The 17,942-nt window shown below is 43.0% G+C and overlaps 1 protein-coding gene across 1 annotated transcript in view; it reads right to left on the reverse strand.

The window, feature by feature from the left end:
- The window catches only part of Mcf2 (MCF.2 cell line derived transforming sequence), a 106,367-nt gene extending 98,981 nt beyond the window's left edge, over window positions 1–7,386 (reverse strand). Inside the window, exon 1 of the mRNA XM_076918242.1 lies at window positions 6,829–7,386. Within this exon, the coding sequence (XP_076774357.1) occupies window positions 6,829–7,147 (319 nt within the window). The 5' untranslated portion in view covers window positions 7,148–7,386. The remainder of the gene's footprint in view (window positions 1–6,828) is intronic.
- Between the last annotated feature and the right edge of the window lie 10,556 nt (window positions 7,387–17,942).

The raw sequence follows: 17,942 nt of genomic DNA on the forward strand, positions 1-17,942 counted from the left end.
TGGTGGAAGCCAGAAGAGGCCATCAGATCCCCTGGAAGTGAAGTTATAGCCCACTGTGAGCAGTCATGTGGGTGCTGGAAATTGAACATAGTTCCTCTGAAAGAGCAAGTACCCTTAACCACATTGACCAATCTTTTCAGCCCAGTCATTGCATTTGTTTTTTTAATTCATCTGAATCATCATCATTAGTACCCACAGTGCAAATGAGTCCAGCCATGCTTGAACATGAATTTAAAGATGTAATGATAATCACAAACATAATGGTCACAGCCACCAACTGAATGATCTACACATACTAAGTATTCGCATTCATCTCTTTTAAAATTTTTATTATAACATCTGACCTTTTGAGGACAGTTATTTAAAACACAAGCTATAAAAGTATACAAGATGGCCCACTAAAGTCAGAACCCAGAGTATTCATGTAGCCATATAACTAAATGCCAGCTCTTGTACTCCATAGCTATTCATTGCTTCTTGGGTTTAGGAAATCTAATTTTGAAATGCACAGCATCTGCAACAGCAAATCCAATTAAACTGGTTTCCTTTGGTTTATAATGCGTGTGAGAGAACACATAATATCTGTTAGTGGTCTTTCCAAGGTCACCACAAAGGAAGCCAAACTGACCCTCTTTTGTAAACTACAGTGCAAAATGACAAATCAAATGATAGGACTTGCAAATGCAAATTCAAGAATCCCCCAGCAGATGCACAGTCCTTCTAAGTGGCATCAAGCAAGCTAAGAATATCTATACCTCATCACACTGGTTCATTTTTTTAATAGAGGAATTTTTAAAAATAACTCTAAGGTTTTCCTTGTCAACACACAGGATACTCAATAGCTAAGGTGGCAGCTAATTAACCAACTGGCACAAGACTACAAATGAAGACTCTAAGGAGCAGAAAACTTGCAGTACTCCTGACTGGTAAACACAGGAGCTGATGCTGACCTAGCTGAAATGTATTTTGAAGGGGCAGGCAGCTCAATGTCTGTCAGACTCTCCAGCCACAAAGATATCAAAACTTATATTCTAGCAGCATGCAAACTTTCTCATTCACCTAGAAACCTTACAAGGAATCATCAACTTATTAAAAATGAACTCTGAGCCAGAACAAACGGCAGAAACTTAAGGTCCCAGCATTCAGAGAGGATGACAAATGGATCATGAGTTTGAGTCTCTTCCTCCAAAACAAAAACAAAAATAAGGAAAATAGTATATAAGGTCCATGTTACTTTACATATCACGCATAGATAGCTTAATGGTAGACCACATGTTTGGCAGTCCCTGGGCTGTGAGCCCACTGCTCAGCACACAATAAATAAGAGAGATTGATGTCCATGAAAAAAATTACAGAAAAATATTTACAGTTTGGGCCACAAAATAAGTTTCAGGCCAGCCTATACAATAGTATAAGATCATGTCCCAAATAAGTAAACAAACTCCCTAAATTGACCTATAGAGTCTAAGCAATCCCTAGCAAATCCTAACTAGATTTTTTTATTCTCAAATTGACAAGCTAATGACAAAAAATAAAATTCTGAAGATTAGCAAAGACCTAGAAGAGCCAAAATAATCCTTTTATTACTATTATTTTTATTTGCTTGGAGTGGAGCTGGAGATGGCTTAAGAGCACTGCCTGTGGCCAGACATGGTGGCACCTTTAATCCTAGCAGAGACAGAGGCAGGCAAATCTCAGGAAGTTCCAGGGTAGTCCATGGCTCCAGGTTCAGGGATTCAGTAAGAGACTGTCTCAAAAAACAAGGTGGAGAGCTACTGGGGAAGATATCCATCATCAACATCTGGCCTTTGTGCACACATGCGCATATGCAAACATGCAAACACACAAGCTTCATATGCATTAATAAAGGAAGACTTCCCAGACTAACTATTTATTTCTATTTTTCAGATAGTTTTGCAGATTTGGGTTACAATGTTCCTTAGCTTACAGCACGTGAAAATGAACAGTGGAGGATGCAGCCTGGAACCAGAGACCGTAAAAGACAGTAGAAAAAAACTGACCACAGCAAGAAATGACAGCTAACAGAGAAGGGATATATGAAGAGATTAGACAAAGCAGACATTACAAATTAAAAGGAGAGAGATCTGTGCCTGTTTGCCATAGAGACAAAGAGCCTCCACTCGAACCCCTGAGCACTGTATATATCAGATTAACATAATTGATGCTGTCTTAAGGACAGTCTTGAGTCATCAGGAAAGGATGCAATTATTTCCAGGAGTCCAGAAAGTAAGTAAACTTTTTGAAAACCTTTCCATCCAAACTGGGTAAAAGTTTGAGAAGCAAAATAAACCAGGCACTAAAGGTGTTGATGCCCAGTTTCCCAGAGAAGTTTGGCATGAAAAATAGTCAATATAATGTGGTCGATAGGTCAGGATGTAGTTCAGTTGGTTAGGTAGTTGCCTGGCATGAATGAAACCCTGGGTGTGGTCCATAGAACCACATTAAAAACATCTGGAATGGTGGCTTACACATGTAATCCCAGCACTGAGGAGGTGGAGGTAAGAGGATCATGAGTTCAGGGCCATCCCAACTACATAGAGGTTTGTAGGGCAGCCTCGGCTACATGAAACTTTGTTTCAAAATAGAAAAGGTTTAGCCCCATTAAAGATCCATTATCGTTTGAATACATTTTACAACATTATGCAATGTATGCAAATCAATGTTGTCATTTATACTTTATTTGAGCTAAAACTTGGTGCCACATTCCCGTTGAAAACAAATCCGTGCAGGAATAGGTTTCCACAGCTCCTTAAATTCTTAGCTGGGTGAGGCTCTAGTAGATTAATAGACTTTATATTCTTCATGGAGTGCACAGTATTTTTCCTATTCTTCATTTAGTAAGGTAGCATGTGAGAAGGGAAAACTAGCGGCAAGCTGATGAACATATGACTATTCATTATTCAGGCTGAGCTATCAAGATAGCCCATAGGAAAGTAGATTTAAGAGGGAAAAAACTTCAGTTAAGAGAAGAAATAGGGTTTACTTCTCCCTGCTTCCTCCTGGATCTGGATTTTGGTCGGTTCAACCTGAATGTTCCACAAAAAGCACATGCTCACTACTGAATCCCAAGGATGGGAATAATATCTCAGTGGCAGAGCATTTGTTTAGCATGTGTGAGGTTCTGGGCTCCATTCTGAACACTAAAATAAAATGATAAAATAAATTGAACCCAAACTTGCCCTTCCTCTTCCATCCCCAGCCTTTTGTTTCTTTAGTTGGTTTTAGTTTTTTTTTTTTTCTTCAGACAGGCCCTCACTATGTGGCCCTGGCTGGAGAGCCCCCTGCTTCTCCCTTCCCGGTACTGGGATTAAATTCAAGCACCGCCACACCTGGCCTCCATTCCCAATCTTTCTCCCCAAACCCCAGCCCCCACCCAGTTCTTCTTTTTTGTTTGTTTGAGACTGAGGTTTCTTGGCATAACCCTGGCTGTCCTGGAACTCACTCTGTAGATCAGGATGGCCTCAAACTCAAAGATCTGCCTGTCTCTGCCTTCTGAGTGCTGGAATTAAAGGTGTGCACCACCACTGCCTGGCTCCCTTAGTTTTTCAAGACAGAATTTCTCTATGTAACTATAGCTGTCCTAAAACTGACTCTATAGACCAGGCTAGCCTCAAACTTAGAGATCCACCTGCCTCTGTCTTCCTAGTGCTAAGATTGAAGGTGTGCACCACCACGTCCACCTGCTCTAATCATTGGTAAAATCATCTGTAATTCTGTAAACCAACTATATTCTCTCTTTCTGCTTTGTCTTTGCTCATGTATTTCCTATGTCTGGAATACTTTCTCTGCCTTTACCACACTCCTTTCCCATCCCTTGTCCACCTGAAAAAAAAAAAAAAAAACAAATTCCTCATGCCTAGTTCATCCTTCTCATCTTCAGATCCTCCCACCCCAGAATCAAAAGTGTGCCATCCCTGGGCTGCCTCATAAGAGAAACTGTACACACAAATAACTATGTAATAAATGATCTTTCTTTTTTTTGGTTTTTTTTTTTTTTTTTTTTTTTTTTTTTTTTTTGGGTTTTTTTTGTTTTTTTTTTTTTTTTTTTTATTTTTTTCGAGACAGGGTTTCTCTGTGTAGTCCTAGTTATCCTGGAACTCACTCTGTAGACCAGGCTGGCCTCGAACTCAGAAATCCGCCTGCCTCTGCCTCCCAAGTGCTGGGATTAAAGGCGTGCGCCACCACCGCCCGGATAAATGATCTTTCAAAGGGTTCTTCATGGCAATAAAAAGTTTTCTGAACACATAGGTAGTAGATATACGAATATTTTTAAGTATATGAAATCTTTTTTACATTTACAGATATAAACTATGTATGGTATTACACACCTATAACCCCAGAACCTGGGAAGTAGAGGCAGGAAGAGCCAGAATTTGAGATAAGTCTTGGGACTCTATGTCAAAAAGTCAAAAAAGGGGCTCGAGAGATGGCTCAGCAGGTAAGAGTGCATGCCAGCAAGCTTGGTTACCTGAGTAGCCACATGGTGGAAGGAAAGAACAAAGTCTTGCAAGTTGCCCTTTGAGCTCCACATATGTGCTAGGGCACATCCTCTCGCACATACACACACAGAAAAGAGAAGAAAACTGTAATTTTGAAAAGAGCAAAGTAAAGCACAAGCTGTACATGGTGTTACAAGCCTGTAGTTTCCGTTACTCTAGAGGTTGAAGCATTTAAGCTAGGAGCTCCAAAGCAACCTGGGCATGTTTTTAAAATGCAACAACAACAACAACATAACGCTATAATATCCTATAGGATGTGTCCCAGCCACCGATGTACTTCTCTTTGCAGGGACATGGTGATAACTGCTGAAAAACACCTGAAGACAAATACCTGCCAGTCCCTCCACCCCCTACTGCTTCCCTATCCTCACCCCCACTAAAACACAACACAGTGACTGCTATCATTAAGTGCTAGGATGTATTGCCATGTGGTAATATGTGGCAGCATGTTAGAAATTTCCAAAGATCAAGAAAATGAACCTAGAACAATAGGAAATGCCTGGCACTAGAAACATCCCTTTGGATTTCACTTCTGTGGCATTTTCCCACTAGGATTGTAGCTTAGAGCATTTGCCTAGCATCCATGCACAGGCCCTGGGGTTCAATCCCCAGAACCTCATTCTTTCATATTTATACAAATGTGTGTGTGTGTGTGTGTGTGCATGTGCGCATGTGTGTGTACACATGTGTGTGTACACATGCGTGCACGCCCATGTGAGTGCCTGTGTGTTAGGAGTGGTGACACATGAGGATGTACTCATGTACTCTCAGCATTGAGGATTATTTGAAGCCTGTCCTGAGCTACAATGTGAGACGGTTTCCTTTTTTAGATGTTTTTTTCCTACGTAGTTGATCTTTGGCCCTCACTGCACACGACGTGTGCACTGAAGACTTCCTTTTTTGTAGCCTCCCAAACTCATTTAAACTATCCTTAATCCCTGATAAAGTGTGTGCCCCACTCCCACACTTCTCTTAATGATTTATTATTACATACAGAAAATAACATTGACCACTTCCAAACAAAATACTCAAGACCAAAGAGTTCTTTGTTACCAAGCTTTACACAGAGCCCTGCGTTTCCTGTGGTTTAACCGAAGTCATCGACGTGACCTCCTTCCAATTCGTGGATAGCTTCGAACAAGAAGTGGAATTTGGAGCACACACCGTGGCTACTTGGTTTGAGAAAGGAAAAACTGCACCATGGTCTAGTTTTTAATTCCCAAGTTCCCATTACAAGGAGTACCACAGGGTAAGCACCGCAGAGACACAAAAGACATGGCCAGCAGCTGCAGCACCTGGCAGATATTTCTGGACTAAAGGAACTTTAAATCCTTGGAACTTCTGCATGCTTCAGGATACACCGAGCCCAAAGCCTAGCAACTCCGACTAGCTCAACAGGGTACATCAAACGCCGCTTCGCACTACTCTTAAGCCTTTTACCAAAACAGTGGCAGCAGTAAGAGATTTGTTAGCTTTGGTTTTGTCCCTCCAAGGCAAGTAAGAAAGAGCTTTTTGCCTTTGTGGCAAGAGCCGAAGGGAGACAGGAAGCTGATAGGACCAGGCTGGAAAGAAGTGGCGGTCCTAGCGAAAAAGCCCAAATCCTTGGCCGCAGTTTGCCTACTAACTCCTCCTCCAAGTGCAGGCCCGCGGCTTTCAGAAGCCTAGCGCCTTTTTGACTTGGCCCTAGCACGTGTAAATGAAACAAACAGCAACCACCCACACAAGTAAATAAACCTCGCTTTTAAAACTATGGGGAGTGTTACAGGGAAGTGCATCTGCATCCTCATCCTCAGGGAGATTTGGCTCTACGGTACAGGTACAGGATGCGGAGTAGGAAGATCCCCCTACATTCCAACTCCACCAAGAGGGACCTAGGTGGATGGGGGGTGGAAAGTGAGGAGGAGACGTGGGACAGTCTCACCTTGTATGGTGGGCTTCTGGAGGTCTGCCTGCGAGGCTTGAGCTGAGTAGAGAGCCACACACATCCTCAGAGTGGCGGCTGGCCTGAGGAACTGAGGACCGCAGTCTGGGTGGCTCTAAGCTAGGAGAGCCACCGCAGGGGGTTGGGGTGGATTATGGAGTGAATGGGGGCAGGGAAAGGAGAGAAAGACAGACAGAGAGGGAGGGAGGGAGGGAGGGAGGGAGGGAGAGAGAGAGAGAGAGAGAGAGAGAGAGAGAGAGAGAGAGACCAGTGCACCAGACACCCCCCACCCCAACAGGTTGAGGAGGGAAGGAGGGAGCTGGGAAGAGGGGAGAGAGCCGGTGTCCCAGGCCACTGGGTGGGAGTGCACAGGGAAACGGTACTCACCTGCAAGGAAGACTGCTTGCAACAAGCAGAGGTAGTTCTTCCCGTACTTCTCCGCGATCCGAACGCGATGCAGGGCCATGGCCATGTCCACCTGCACCGGGACAGCCTGCGTGAACGGCACGAAAGTACACTTGTCCGGATTCAGCTGGAGATTCCTAGTCTTGGGCGCCTGAGCGGTAGCCCTAGGCAAGTGCTTGAAAGCCAACCACTGCGAGGAGAGGGTCCGAGAGCGAGCCTGAGGGGACCCTGCTGTAGGGGGCTCTACGGGAGGAGACCCTGCTACAGGGGGCCTTGTTGGAGGGGGCCTTGCTTCCGCCATCCTCAAGCCAGACTCGCCGGTTGGCGATCCCAACCTCAACTGGCCACTGCCCGACTCTGGCTCACTAACTGCCCGCCTGTGCAAGCACAGACGCGGCCGGAAGGGTCGCGGTCTACGCAGCTCCGTGGCTTAGAAGACTAGAGCCCCCTAGCTGGGACCAAAAAGCCCCGGACCGGGAGCCCAGAAACTTGCAGAGATTTCGGGACTCCGGCTGCAGAGCGCTCTTGACCTCTGCCACTGAGAGCTGAGAGCAGCCCCGCTCCGAGTGGATGTACACCCACGTCCCCGCCTAGTTTCCAACGGGGGTGAACAGGGAAGGGATACCAGGAACCAGAGGGAACAGCCCCCACAGAGACGCCCACGGAGGGATAGGGAAGGCTGGAGCACGTGTAGGGAGGAGACCGCCCGACCTCGCACTCTAGGTAGTGGGAGCTGGAGCCAGAGGTTCCTTCCTTCGCATCCTGTTGCTTCACGGAGCAGGGCGGGAGTGGACTAAGGATACACTGTATGGGCACCTGCAGATAACACTGTTGGAGCGCTTTGCTGGTGCCAGAAAAGCAGCCCTGGAAAGGGCTGGAGCTATAGCATGAATGTGACTTCTTTCGCCCTGCCCCCCACTGGCCTGCAAGAGCTCAAGCACACTCAAGCTTGCTTTAGAAGGGACACAGGGAAACAGAAATGGGCTAGTGAGATGGCTTTGAGGAAAAGGCCCTTGCTAGGTCAACCTGGGTTAAAGGAACCCCATGTAAATTAAGGTAAAAGAAGACAACTGATTCTACAAAATTGTCCCCTGACCTCTACATACACTGTAGTACATATGTTATGCACAAAAATAAATAATATCCAAAGTAGGATCTGAAGATAAAGGGAAGTTGTTAGAGTGCTTTCCTAGTATGCACAAGGCTCCTGGGTAGGAGATGGACTCTGGAGCATGAAAATTATCTCCAGTTACATAGCCCGTTCCAGGCCAATCTGAGCTACTTACACAAGGTTTTGTCGCAAAAACATCACATACACAATTAAAACAAAAAGATAACAAAACTGACGGGGGACGGGGGCAGCAAGAACCAAGTGAGAAAGGATGAGAGGTCCTAGCTCTTTCTTTCTCCTGAGCCCAAAGCTCCCCAGGTTTCTCCTGAGGAAGAGTGAGGAGAAGCTAGCTGCTCATAACAAAAATCTAGAGCACCATGTATTTGAAAGCCTGCAGGGAGGTGTGGATGGGAGGGATGGGAGGAAGGAAAGGGAAAAAAAAAAACGAAATCTGATAAATAAATCATAATCTGGAAAATAAAAAAGAATAAAAGCCATAGCGACTGAGGAGAGGTCAGGGGTGTCAAGGTAGGAACTATGGACGTGTGATCCCATGTCCCTGCCCTAGGATTTGCCTCCATTTTACTCTAATACTGGCAGCCTTTATGGGAATTGCAAGCATCACTCTTTGGCCATTAGTCTTTTCAAAAATTTCTGACAAGAGAATGGACATAGGCCAATCAGTGCAAGTGGGTTTTTAAAAGTACTTTCTGTATGGGGAACCACTGATTTGTACCTAAGGAGCCAACGCAGACAAGTTTAAAACTTAGAATCCTAACCCCTGACTCTTTCATGCTAGCCTAGAAGTAGCCATGGAGAGTTTGGGCTTAAATGGCAACATGGGAGTACAGTATTGATTGCTACAGTTCTGCATAAGGGTTCACATCATTCACCCAAGTCTATAAATAGCACTTCTCTTAGGTAGGACAGATGAAATTAGAATAAGAGAATTTTACAATCTTTTTAAAATATTTATTTATTTTATGTATATGAGTAAATTGTAGCTGTCTTCAGACACATCAGAAGAAGCACTGGGTTCCATTACAGTCAGTTGTGAGCCACCATGTGGTTACTAGGAATTGAACTCGGGACCTCTGGAAGAGCAGTCAGTGCTCTCAACTGCTAAGCCATCTCTCCAGTACTGAATTCTACAATTTTATAGCAAATTAGATGCAAGTTTTACAAAAACAGAACTCCAACATGCTGAGCTTGTGGGCAGGCAATAATATAAAAAGATATTCGTACTGTCTTGACTTTGGAGAGGTTCTGCAGAATTCAGGAAATCTCATAACATATGAGAGGGTTACCAAATGAAAACTCATTTTAGAATAGTGATAAGAGAAACTCCAAAATTTTTGTAATTAAAATAGATTAATTTTAAAAGCCACATCAAGCTTTGGGGCTGGCCTTTCTGCTGTAGGTGTAAGAGACATTGTCTATGTAGTATCTCCATACTCCAATATTCTTATAGAGAACCCATTTGTCCCACTTTAGGTCTCTGTGATGAAGCCATGACTACTAGCAAATTTTTGATTCCAAGTGGGACTGTGGCCATGGCTTAGCAAATAATTATAGTCTGGCTCCTTGGTAATGGAACAGTTTTAAGCCAAAGAGACATAATCTCAGAACTCTCTGGGACCTTCTGTATACCACCTTTTCTTCATTGGATGGTTATAAAGTAAGCCTTCGGCTGCAAAGACAAACTGCCTGAGAATAAAACCTAAAGATGAAAGCAGAGCTAAGAAGGAGAGAGAAATTGATTTCTTATGAAAGCATTTAAACATTTATGTCCAGCCTGAGGAAACTCTTCACTCCTTTCCTAGATTTTTCCGTTATATAGATTGCTACATTTTTTGTGTGTGTGTTTAAACTCATTTGCATTCTGGAGTTCTATCATTTGCAACCAAAAGATTCCCAACTAATGCACTATGACTAATGCAATATAGAACTTCATTTAATTCCAAATTAGTAGAACCTTGTTTGGTTGGAAGGAGCAGTGCAGTTGTTGGGTTCAGGGACATCACTTTGGCACCATGTGCTAAACACTCGCAAAAAAATGAATGAAGCAGTTGATGAGACACAGACACAATGTTTCCTCCTTCTCAGAAAGTACCTCAGAAAAGATAGTCTCATCTGCTTTCCTTTTTAGCTCCATCTTTTGTCATTTTAAAAGCCAAAGCTTTTATTTCGGTAGAAAGTACGGTTTCATACATAAGTGAATGGGATTTTTCCCCTAATGTTTTTTTAAAAGAAATGGCCCCTTGAAAACTTGTTCTGATGGTCACATGCTTTAAGACCATTTCCAGTGCCACTATACTTTTAGGGGAAAAAATGTCTTCTATAAGTGTCAGCAGTCTTTCATGAATTCCAGTATTGTTCACACAATGAGGATGTATCTGCTTGAGGAAAAGTTGACTCTAGACTATCATATAAAATCATAACTTTTAGCTACAATTAGTCATGAAGCATATAGGTATAAACAGTGAAGTGAAAATCCGAGGTTGATTTCTGAATTTCTATGCTGCTCAACTAATGCTTATTAAGATGAATTAGAACTCAAAACTAGCATATATTAAACACTGTGATCAAAGAAAAGCAGTGTCATCATACTGGTTATATAGGTTACTTGACAATAAAAGAAAGTGCTATCATTATGCATACTACAAAGGATATTTATCATCACACACACACACACACACACACACACACACACACACACACGACTAGGCATCATGGTGCGTGCTTTTAATTCCAGCACCAGGGAAGCCGAGGCAGGCAGCAGGCTGATGTATATGAGTTCAAGGACATCCTGGCCAACATAAGGAGTTCCAGGCAAGCAAGTAACGTGTGTGTGTGTGTGTGTGTGTGTGTGTGTGTGTGTGTGTGTGTGTGTCATATATGTGGCATCTAGACTGATTCCTTTTATTATTGTGAGGTGAAAATAACAGCAATAAACATTGATGTGCATGCATCTCTAAGAGAATGTACAGTCCTTTGAATATATACTGAGGAATAGTATATTATATCCTCTTCTCTGTCTGTCTGTCTGTCTGTCTCTCTCTCTCTCTCTCTCTCTCTCTCTCTCTCTCATAGCTGTAGCGCAAGATATGCTGAAACACACTATATAGATCAGTCTATTCTCAAACTCCCAATAATTTTCCTGCCTCAGTGAATGCTGGGTTGACAAGGGTGAGCCACCCTGCCCAGCTCAGATTTCTTTAGTTAGGAGCTTCCTCCTCTTCTCTTGTGATAATTTTTTTAAACCCAGAAGCTTGTTTTTCATTCATCCTATCTATCTAAAGACTATCCAGTCGGGACAGAACAGCTTCATCCAATCCTCCTCCAGCCGGAGCTGCGCACTGCCTTATCAGGAAAACAAAAACAGTATCTTAATTTTAATAGAACGGTTATTTGGCAGGACTTGAAATAACCTTGCAGCTGAATGAGAATTTTACCACAGCTATCAGCATTGAGAACAAGCCTGGAGTCAGATCTGTGTGCTCGCTAGATTTCTGCAGCATTGAGCTTGATGTCTGCCTCAATAGCAGATTCATTGTGGTTCTCCAGAGTGCAAGGAAAGATATCCCATCCCCTCCTCTCCCCCAATGTTTAAGTTTTTTCTCTATCAAACTTAGCTTAGATGGTGCAAAACAGCAAAAGAAATACGTACCATTTCCATTGTCTTCTTTTTAAATTTATAAACCCAGGGCTGGAGAGGTAACTCTAGCTCCACCCTTCAGTTCACCCACAGATGGACACACGCACATACCATTTCAAAAATATAGAAATTTGTAAAAGCACATGGATAATTGTTGAAAACTCACAAGTGTATAAAGGCCTTTGTGGGAGGCTCCAGCTTTGGTGGAATGAGGGGACCTGGTGACCTTATGCAACCCGGGACATCCAGAAGACAGAGAGATGTTAGGTAGTGTTGAAGGGCAGGAGGAAGACATCCGCCTAACAACGATGACATCCAATGACTACCACACTACACTTTTTACAGATGGCCACCAGTACATCCCCCTAGCAAGAAAGCAGAGACTTTGGCAGGGGTGGGGGTGGGGTGATTGAAGAGAAGGCGACTGAAATTCTATTTGTTGCTATCTCTTCCCATCATGGGATCCCCCTACCCCACCCCCATCAGCTTCATAACACTAAAATAAAGGCCAGCAGTCAAGAACTCTATCTTCTGTGGGTTCTCTAATCACCAGTTCAGGCCTCGGTTTTTAAATATGAACAGACAAGCAAATCGCTTTTCAGTTTCCCTGGCCTCCCCCTCAGCTAGGCCATAGTTATTCAAACACTTAATCTGACTGCTACTGCGAGGTATTCTGAACTGTGGTTAACATCTGCAAATCAGTTGACTTTAAGCAAAGGAGGTAATCCTTGAAAGCCTGGGTGGCCACATTCAATCAGCTGTTAGGCCTTACAGCAAAACCCGAAGTTTCTCTGAGGAAGAAATTCTGAGGTAAGTTTCTAAGAACCTTTCTGCCTAAGTTTGCTGCTCACCAGTCAGCCCTCTAACTGAGGCAAATCCTTGAGAAAATTCCTCCTACCCCTTACTCCTGCCCACTCTTATTTCAAGAGTACTAAGCTCTTTCATAAGGGTCTTTCCCTCTTTCCCTCCCTTCCCCCTCCCCCCTCTCTCATCTCTTATCAATACTTTATAAGTGTGTGGTGTGTGGTGTGTGGTGTGTGTGTGTGTGTGTGTGTGTGTGTGTGTGTGTGTGGTGTTTAAACACCCACACAGGTACATATACAAAACACTCTTGTGGTTTGTTTGTTTTGTTTTGTTTTCTGATAGAACTATGACTGACACAAGACACCGAAGGCATATGGTGACCAGCACAAACAGCAAAACTGATCTGGTCCCTTCCTACCTTGCCCCATCTCTCTCCCCTGCAGCCTCTTTGTGGACTTGATAGTCCTGCAGCCCTGGTCCTCCTTTCTTCTCAAAGGCATAGCCCTTAGTGATGTTTTTCAGCATTTTGACTGCATTTGCCAGCTTCTCTCTGTGCTCAAGTTTCTGTTTAAATGTTATTTCCTCAGGTACCTTCCCTGGACACTATACTGAAAAGGAACAAACTTGTACAAGCTCTCTGGAAAACAATCTGGCAGTTTTTCCGAAAATTGGTAATAGTTCTTCTATCTGAGAACCCAGCTATAAATGCTCCTGGGCATATACTCAAAAGAAGCTCCACCATACCACAAGGACATATGCTCCACTATGTTTACAGAAGCTTTATTCATAATAGCCAGAATCTGGAAACAACCTCCAACTGATGCATGGATACAGAATGTGGTTCATTTACACACGAGAATATTACTCAGCTATTGGAAACAGAGACATCATAAAATTTGCAGACAAGCGGATGGAAGTGGATGGAACTGGAAAAGATCATCCTGAGTGGAGTAAGCCACACCCAGAAATACATGGTATGTACTCATTTATAAGTGGATATTAGTCATAAAACACAGGATAAACATGCTTAAATCTACAGATCCAAAGAAGCTAAATAATGAGGGCCTAAGAGAGGATGCTTGGATCTCACTCAGAAGGGGAAATAAAATAGGCATGGAGGCGGATGGAGAAAGGGAGACAGGGTGGGAAGTGAACAGGGAGGAGCAAGTCTGGGGAGGATAGAGGAAGAGAGAACTGGGAGAGAGAACAGAAATCGGTTGTGAGGGGCATCTCTGGGACAAGCTAGAAACCTTAGGACAATGGAAACTCCCAGGAATCTATGAGGGTCAGTAGCATACTAGCAGTAAAGGATATAGAACCTAAACTAGCCATCTCCTGACCTGGCAAGACTTCCAGTGAAGGGAAGGGGACACTAAACCAGCCACAGGACCTTCCACCCAAAATATGCCCTGCCTAGAAGATGAGCAGGATAAAGATGAAGGAGAGATCGAGGGAGTGGCTAACCAATGACAGCCCCAACTTGAAACCCAATCCATGGGAGAGGGCCCACCCCTGACACTACTAATGATATTCTCCTGTACTTGCAGATGGGAACCTAGCATAACTGTCTCTTGAGAGGCTTCATCCAGCAGCTGATGGAAACAGAGGCAGTGACCCAGAGCCAAAGATTAGGCAGAGCTCAGGGAATCCTGCAGAAGAGGAGGAGGAAGGACTGAAGGAGTCGGATGGGTCAAATACACCACAAGAAAATCTACAGAATCAGCTCAACTTCGTCCAAAGGGGCTCACAGAGACTAAGCCAACAACCAGAGTGTATGCATGGGACTGACCTAGGCCCTCTGCACTTATGTAACAGTTGTGGATCTCAGTCTTCATGTAGGACTCCTAGCATCTGGAGCAGAGGCTGTCTCTGACTCTGTTGCCTGCCTTTGGGTTCTCTTCCCCGAATGGGGCTGCTTTGTCTAGCCTCAATAGAAGATGTACCTAGTCCTACTGCAACTTGATATGGCTGATATCCATGGGAGACATCTCCTTCTCTTTGAAAGGGAGAGGGAATGGGGAGGGCAAGAGAAAGGGGAAGCTTCAATCAGGATGTAAACAAGTATAAATAATAAATAAAAAAATGTAAAAAAGAAAAGGCACTACTACCTCCTCCCTCCCATCACATTGAATTGTAGTCACTTAAATCAAACACAATTTTCTTATATTTTATTATTTGTTAGCAAATGTACTAATTTATTATCTGAGAGTTTTCCTTTTTATGAGTATTTTTTGGAGGGATTGTTTTGGTTTCTCAAGGCAGGGTTTCACTGTGTTAACCAGGCTGGCCTCAAACTGAGTTCTACCTGTCTCTCCCTCCTGAATTATGAGTCTTGTTCACTGTTGGATTACCATCGTGTAAATCATTGTCTATCAGTGTCTGCTTTTTTAATAATTTGATATATGGATAGATGAGTATGTAGTAGGGAAAAGAGTGTTGGAAGAAATAAAAATAATAGCCGGACAGTGGTGGTGCACACCTTTAATCCCAGCACTTAGGAGGCAGAGGCAGTCGGATTTCTGAGTTCGAGGCCAGCCTGGTCTACAAGAGTGAGTTCCAGGACAGCCAGGCCTATACAGAGAAACCCTGTCTCGAAAAAACCAAAAAAAAAAAAAAAAAAAAAACGAGAGAGAGAGAGAGAGAGAGAGAGAGAGAGAGAGAGAGAGAGAGACTTATTTAAGGGTTGGACCTCAGTGGTAGAGCACTTGCCCCACAAGACAGGGCCCTAGGTTGCATTCCTAGAGAAGTAATAAGATAATAGCCCTCGTTTTTTGGATACATACCCTTTTAAAGGATTCCAGTGGTATAAAAGAGCCTAGGTATTTATAGATGGAAAGAGGTAAATGCATTAGAAAAGAATACGATTCGAATGTGACTTCCTGGTTAGGAATGCTGGCTTTTAGAAATTAATGGAAGGTGAAATGCGGCTGAGGGAGCAGAGTGCTTCTGTGTCTGCAAGCCCGGGTACTTCATCCCTAATGGCAGCAGCACACATCTGTCATCTTGGATACTTGAAGGGCAAATGCAGTTGGAGATTCAAGGTCATCCTTGGCTACATAGTGGATTCACAGTCAGTCTGGGCCCAGTGAGTCCTGTCTCAAAAATAAACATTAATTAATAAATAGCCTAATGGAAAAGTACACTTACCAGGCATAGCTGCACATGCCTTTAATCCCAGCACTTGGGATGCAGAGGTTGGCAGATCTCTGTGAGTTCCAAGCCAGCACAGTCTACAACGTGAGTTCCAGACCAGCCAGGACTACACAGTGACACCCTGTCTTAAACAAAGATACTCCACCCCTGTGCAAAAAGAAGAAAAAGAAAAACAGAAACAGTATACTCAAAATCATGAATCATGGAGAAATAGTTTTTCTTTTTTCTTTTCTTTTCTTTTTTCTTTCTTAAAAACAAAAACAAAACAACAATAACAAAACCCAAACCAAACCACAGGGTTTCTCTGTGTAGCCCTGGCTGTTGTTTACTCTGAAGAGAGGCTGGGATTCTCCAGCCTCTGCTTCATGTGTGCTATGATTACTGGCATTCACATCACACGGAACTTCTTCGGGCTCAGTTTAGAATTTTATATTGAGCCAAATTGTTAAGCAAAAATAACAATAGTCAAAAAATATTTTTAAAAAACACAGAAATAATTTTTGTGGGAGATTGTCCTACTTTGCTTTTTTTTGTTGTTGTTGTTGCTGTGATAAACACCAAAAGAAACTTGGGGAGGAAAGGGTTATTTGGCTTACATTTCTGTGTCTCAGTCCACCATCAAGGGAAGCCAGCATAGGTACTCCTGATAGAAACCTAGAGGCAGGTACTGAAACAGAGAATGCATGTAAGAAAGTTGATTAATGGATTGTCCTCCATGAATTGCTTTCTTATGTAATTCAGGACCACCTGGCAGGTGCCACTGCCCACAGTGGCCTAGGATCTCCAACATCAATCACCAATCAAGAAAATGTCCATTAGACTTGCCAGTCTGATGGAGGCATGTTCTTCTTCTCATTTCCCACACATGCAAGCTCAGTGACAAAACTAAGCAGCACAGAGATGTTAATAACAAGAAAGCAGATCACACAGAAAGCTTCTTTGGAGGTTACTAGAGAATGCAGTCTCCCTAAAATGAAGTGTTTAACTAAGAGGAAGATACAAATTGTAGGAAAAGAACAATGGGACCACAGACAAAGGCAGTTCTAGAAAGGGATATCCCTGGTGAAAAGCCAGCTCAGATCTAAATAAGACAGGAAGCTGGCTTTGAGAGGGCCAACTCCCATTCCTTTCTGTAACCTTTGAAACAATGAGCTTTCATTAGGGCCATTTTGGTTTTGCATACACTCTTCTAGAGCTTTGCAAACAAGAGAAGAAACAATGGGAATCTGTACCTTCCTCATCTTTAGAATCATCTATACAAAATGTTCACATTCTTTTCCCCAGAAACTGTCTGCCTCCTCTAATTCATACCATGGAAGATTTGCCTCAAGAGATACTGTGTCCAAATATATAAAAGATGAGCTAGGTGTGTGGGCTCAGAGATCAGCTCTGATCAAGAGCAGCAAGTGCCTTTACCCACGGGAGCTGTGTTACCAGCCTGGAAAAGGAGTCCCTCATGGAGAGGAAACTAACCAAGATGGAAGATGCTGTTTTAAATAGGAATATTCCAATATAAGAGTGTTCTAGTCATGCCTCAATCTTTCCTTAATCTATGGTAAATATACCCTTACCACAAACGTCTGTCCTTTTGAGTCCTCAGCTAGAAGAAATCACGGTACACTGCATTCTGTCCCAGTAAGCTTCAATTGAGACACACTCTTGCTGATACCATTCAATTATTATGCAAAAAGTTTCAAAATCACCCATCAACGTCCTGAGTTGAATTACAACTTAGAAACAAGTTTGACAAAAGTGATTCATTGTGTTTCAGTAGAGGAAGCAGACACAAAAATTGTTTTATTTACAAGGCTAAATCTGAAGAAAACTAACCAGCTCTGAAAAGATTTAGCCTGCCAAACTGGAAGTAAGTCTGCACTGAATACATAAAGGAGTTTTAGAGTTTAAAAGAAAAATACTAGGCCAGGCAAACTATAAAATCTGGAGAACTTCCTGAAAGCTAGAGAAGAAAAAGAGAAGAAGCCATGTTTGCCTGGCCACCAGGCACTTGACAGATAAGCAACCCCATGGTGGGGAGGCAAGGGGAGTATTAGAGAAAGTGGAAAAGCCCAAAGTACCAGAGAAAGCATTCTTAGGTGCTGGCCAGCATCTGAAAGAAAGATATAGGAGACAAGTAAAAGGGAACATTACAACTTTGAGAAGGAGCAGTAATAGTAGTTAGTTAGGACTCAGAAAGGTAAGGTGACCCAAACAGAATGTCATTCGGCAGACTGCTAAGTATGTTTTGTTTAATTAAAAATATTACAGCCAGACATGGTGAATGCCTTTCATCTCAGCACTCCTGAGGTAGAGGTAGGTGGATTTTTGTGAGTTCAAAGCTAACCTGGTATGAGAGTTCAAAAGACAACAAAA

This window comes from Arvicanthis niloticus, chromosome X (assembly GCF_011762505.2).
Source record: "Arvicanthis niloticus isolate mArvNil1 chromosome X, mArvNil1.pat.X, whole genome shotgun sequence".
NCBI classification, from domain to species: domain Eukaryota; kingdom Metazoa; phylum Chordata; class Mammalia; order Rodentia; family Muridae; genus Arvicanthis; species Arvicanthis niloticus.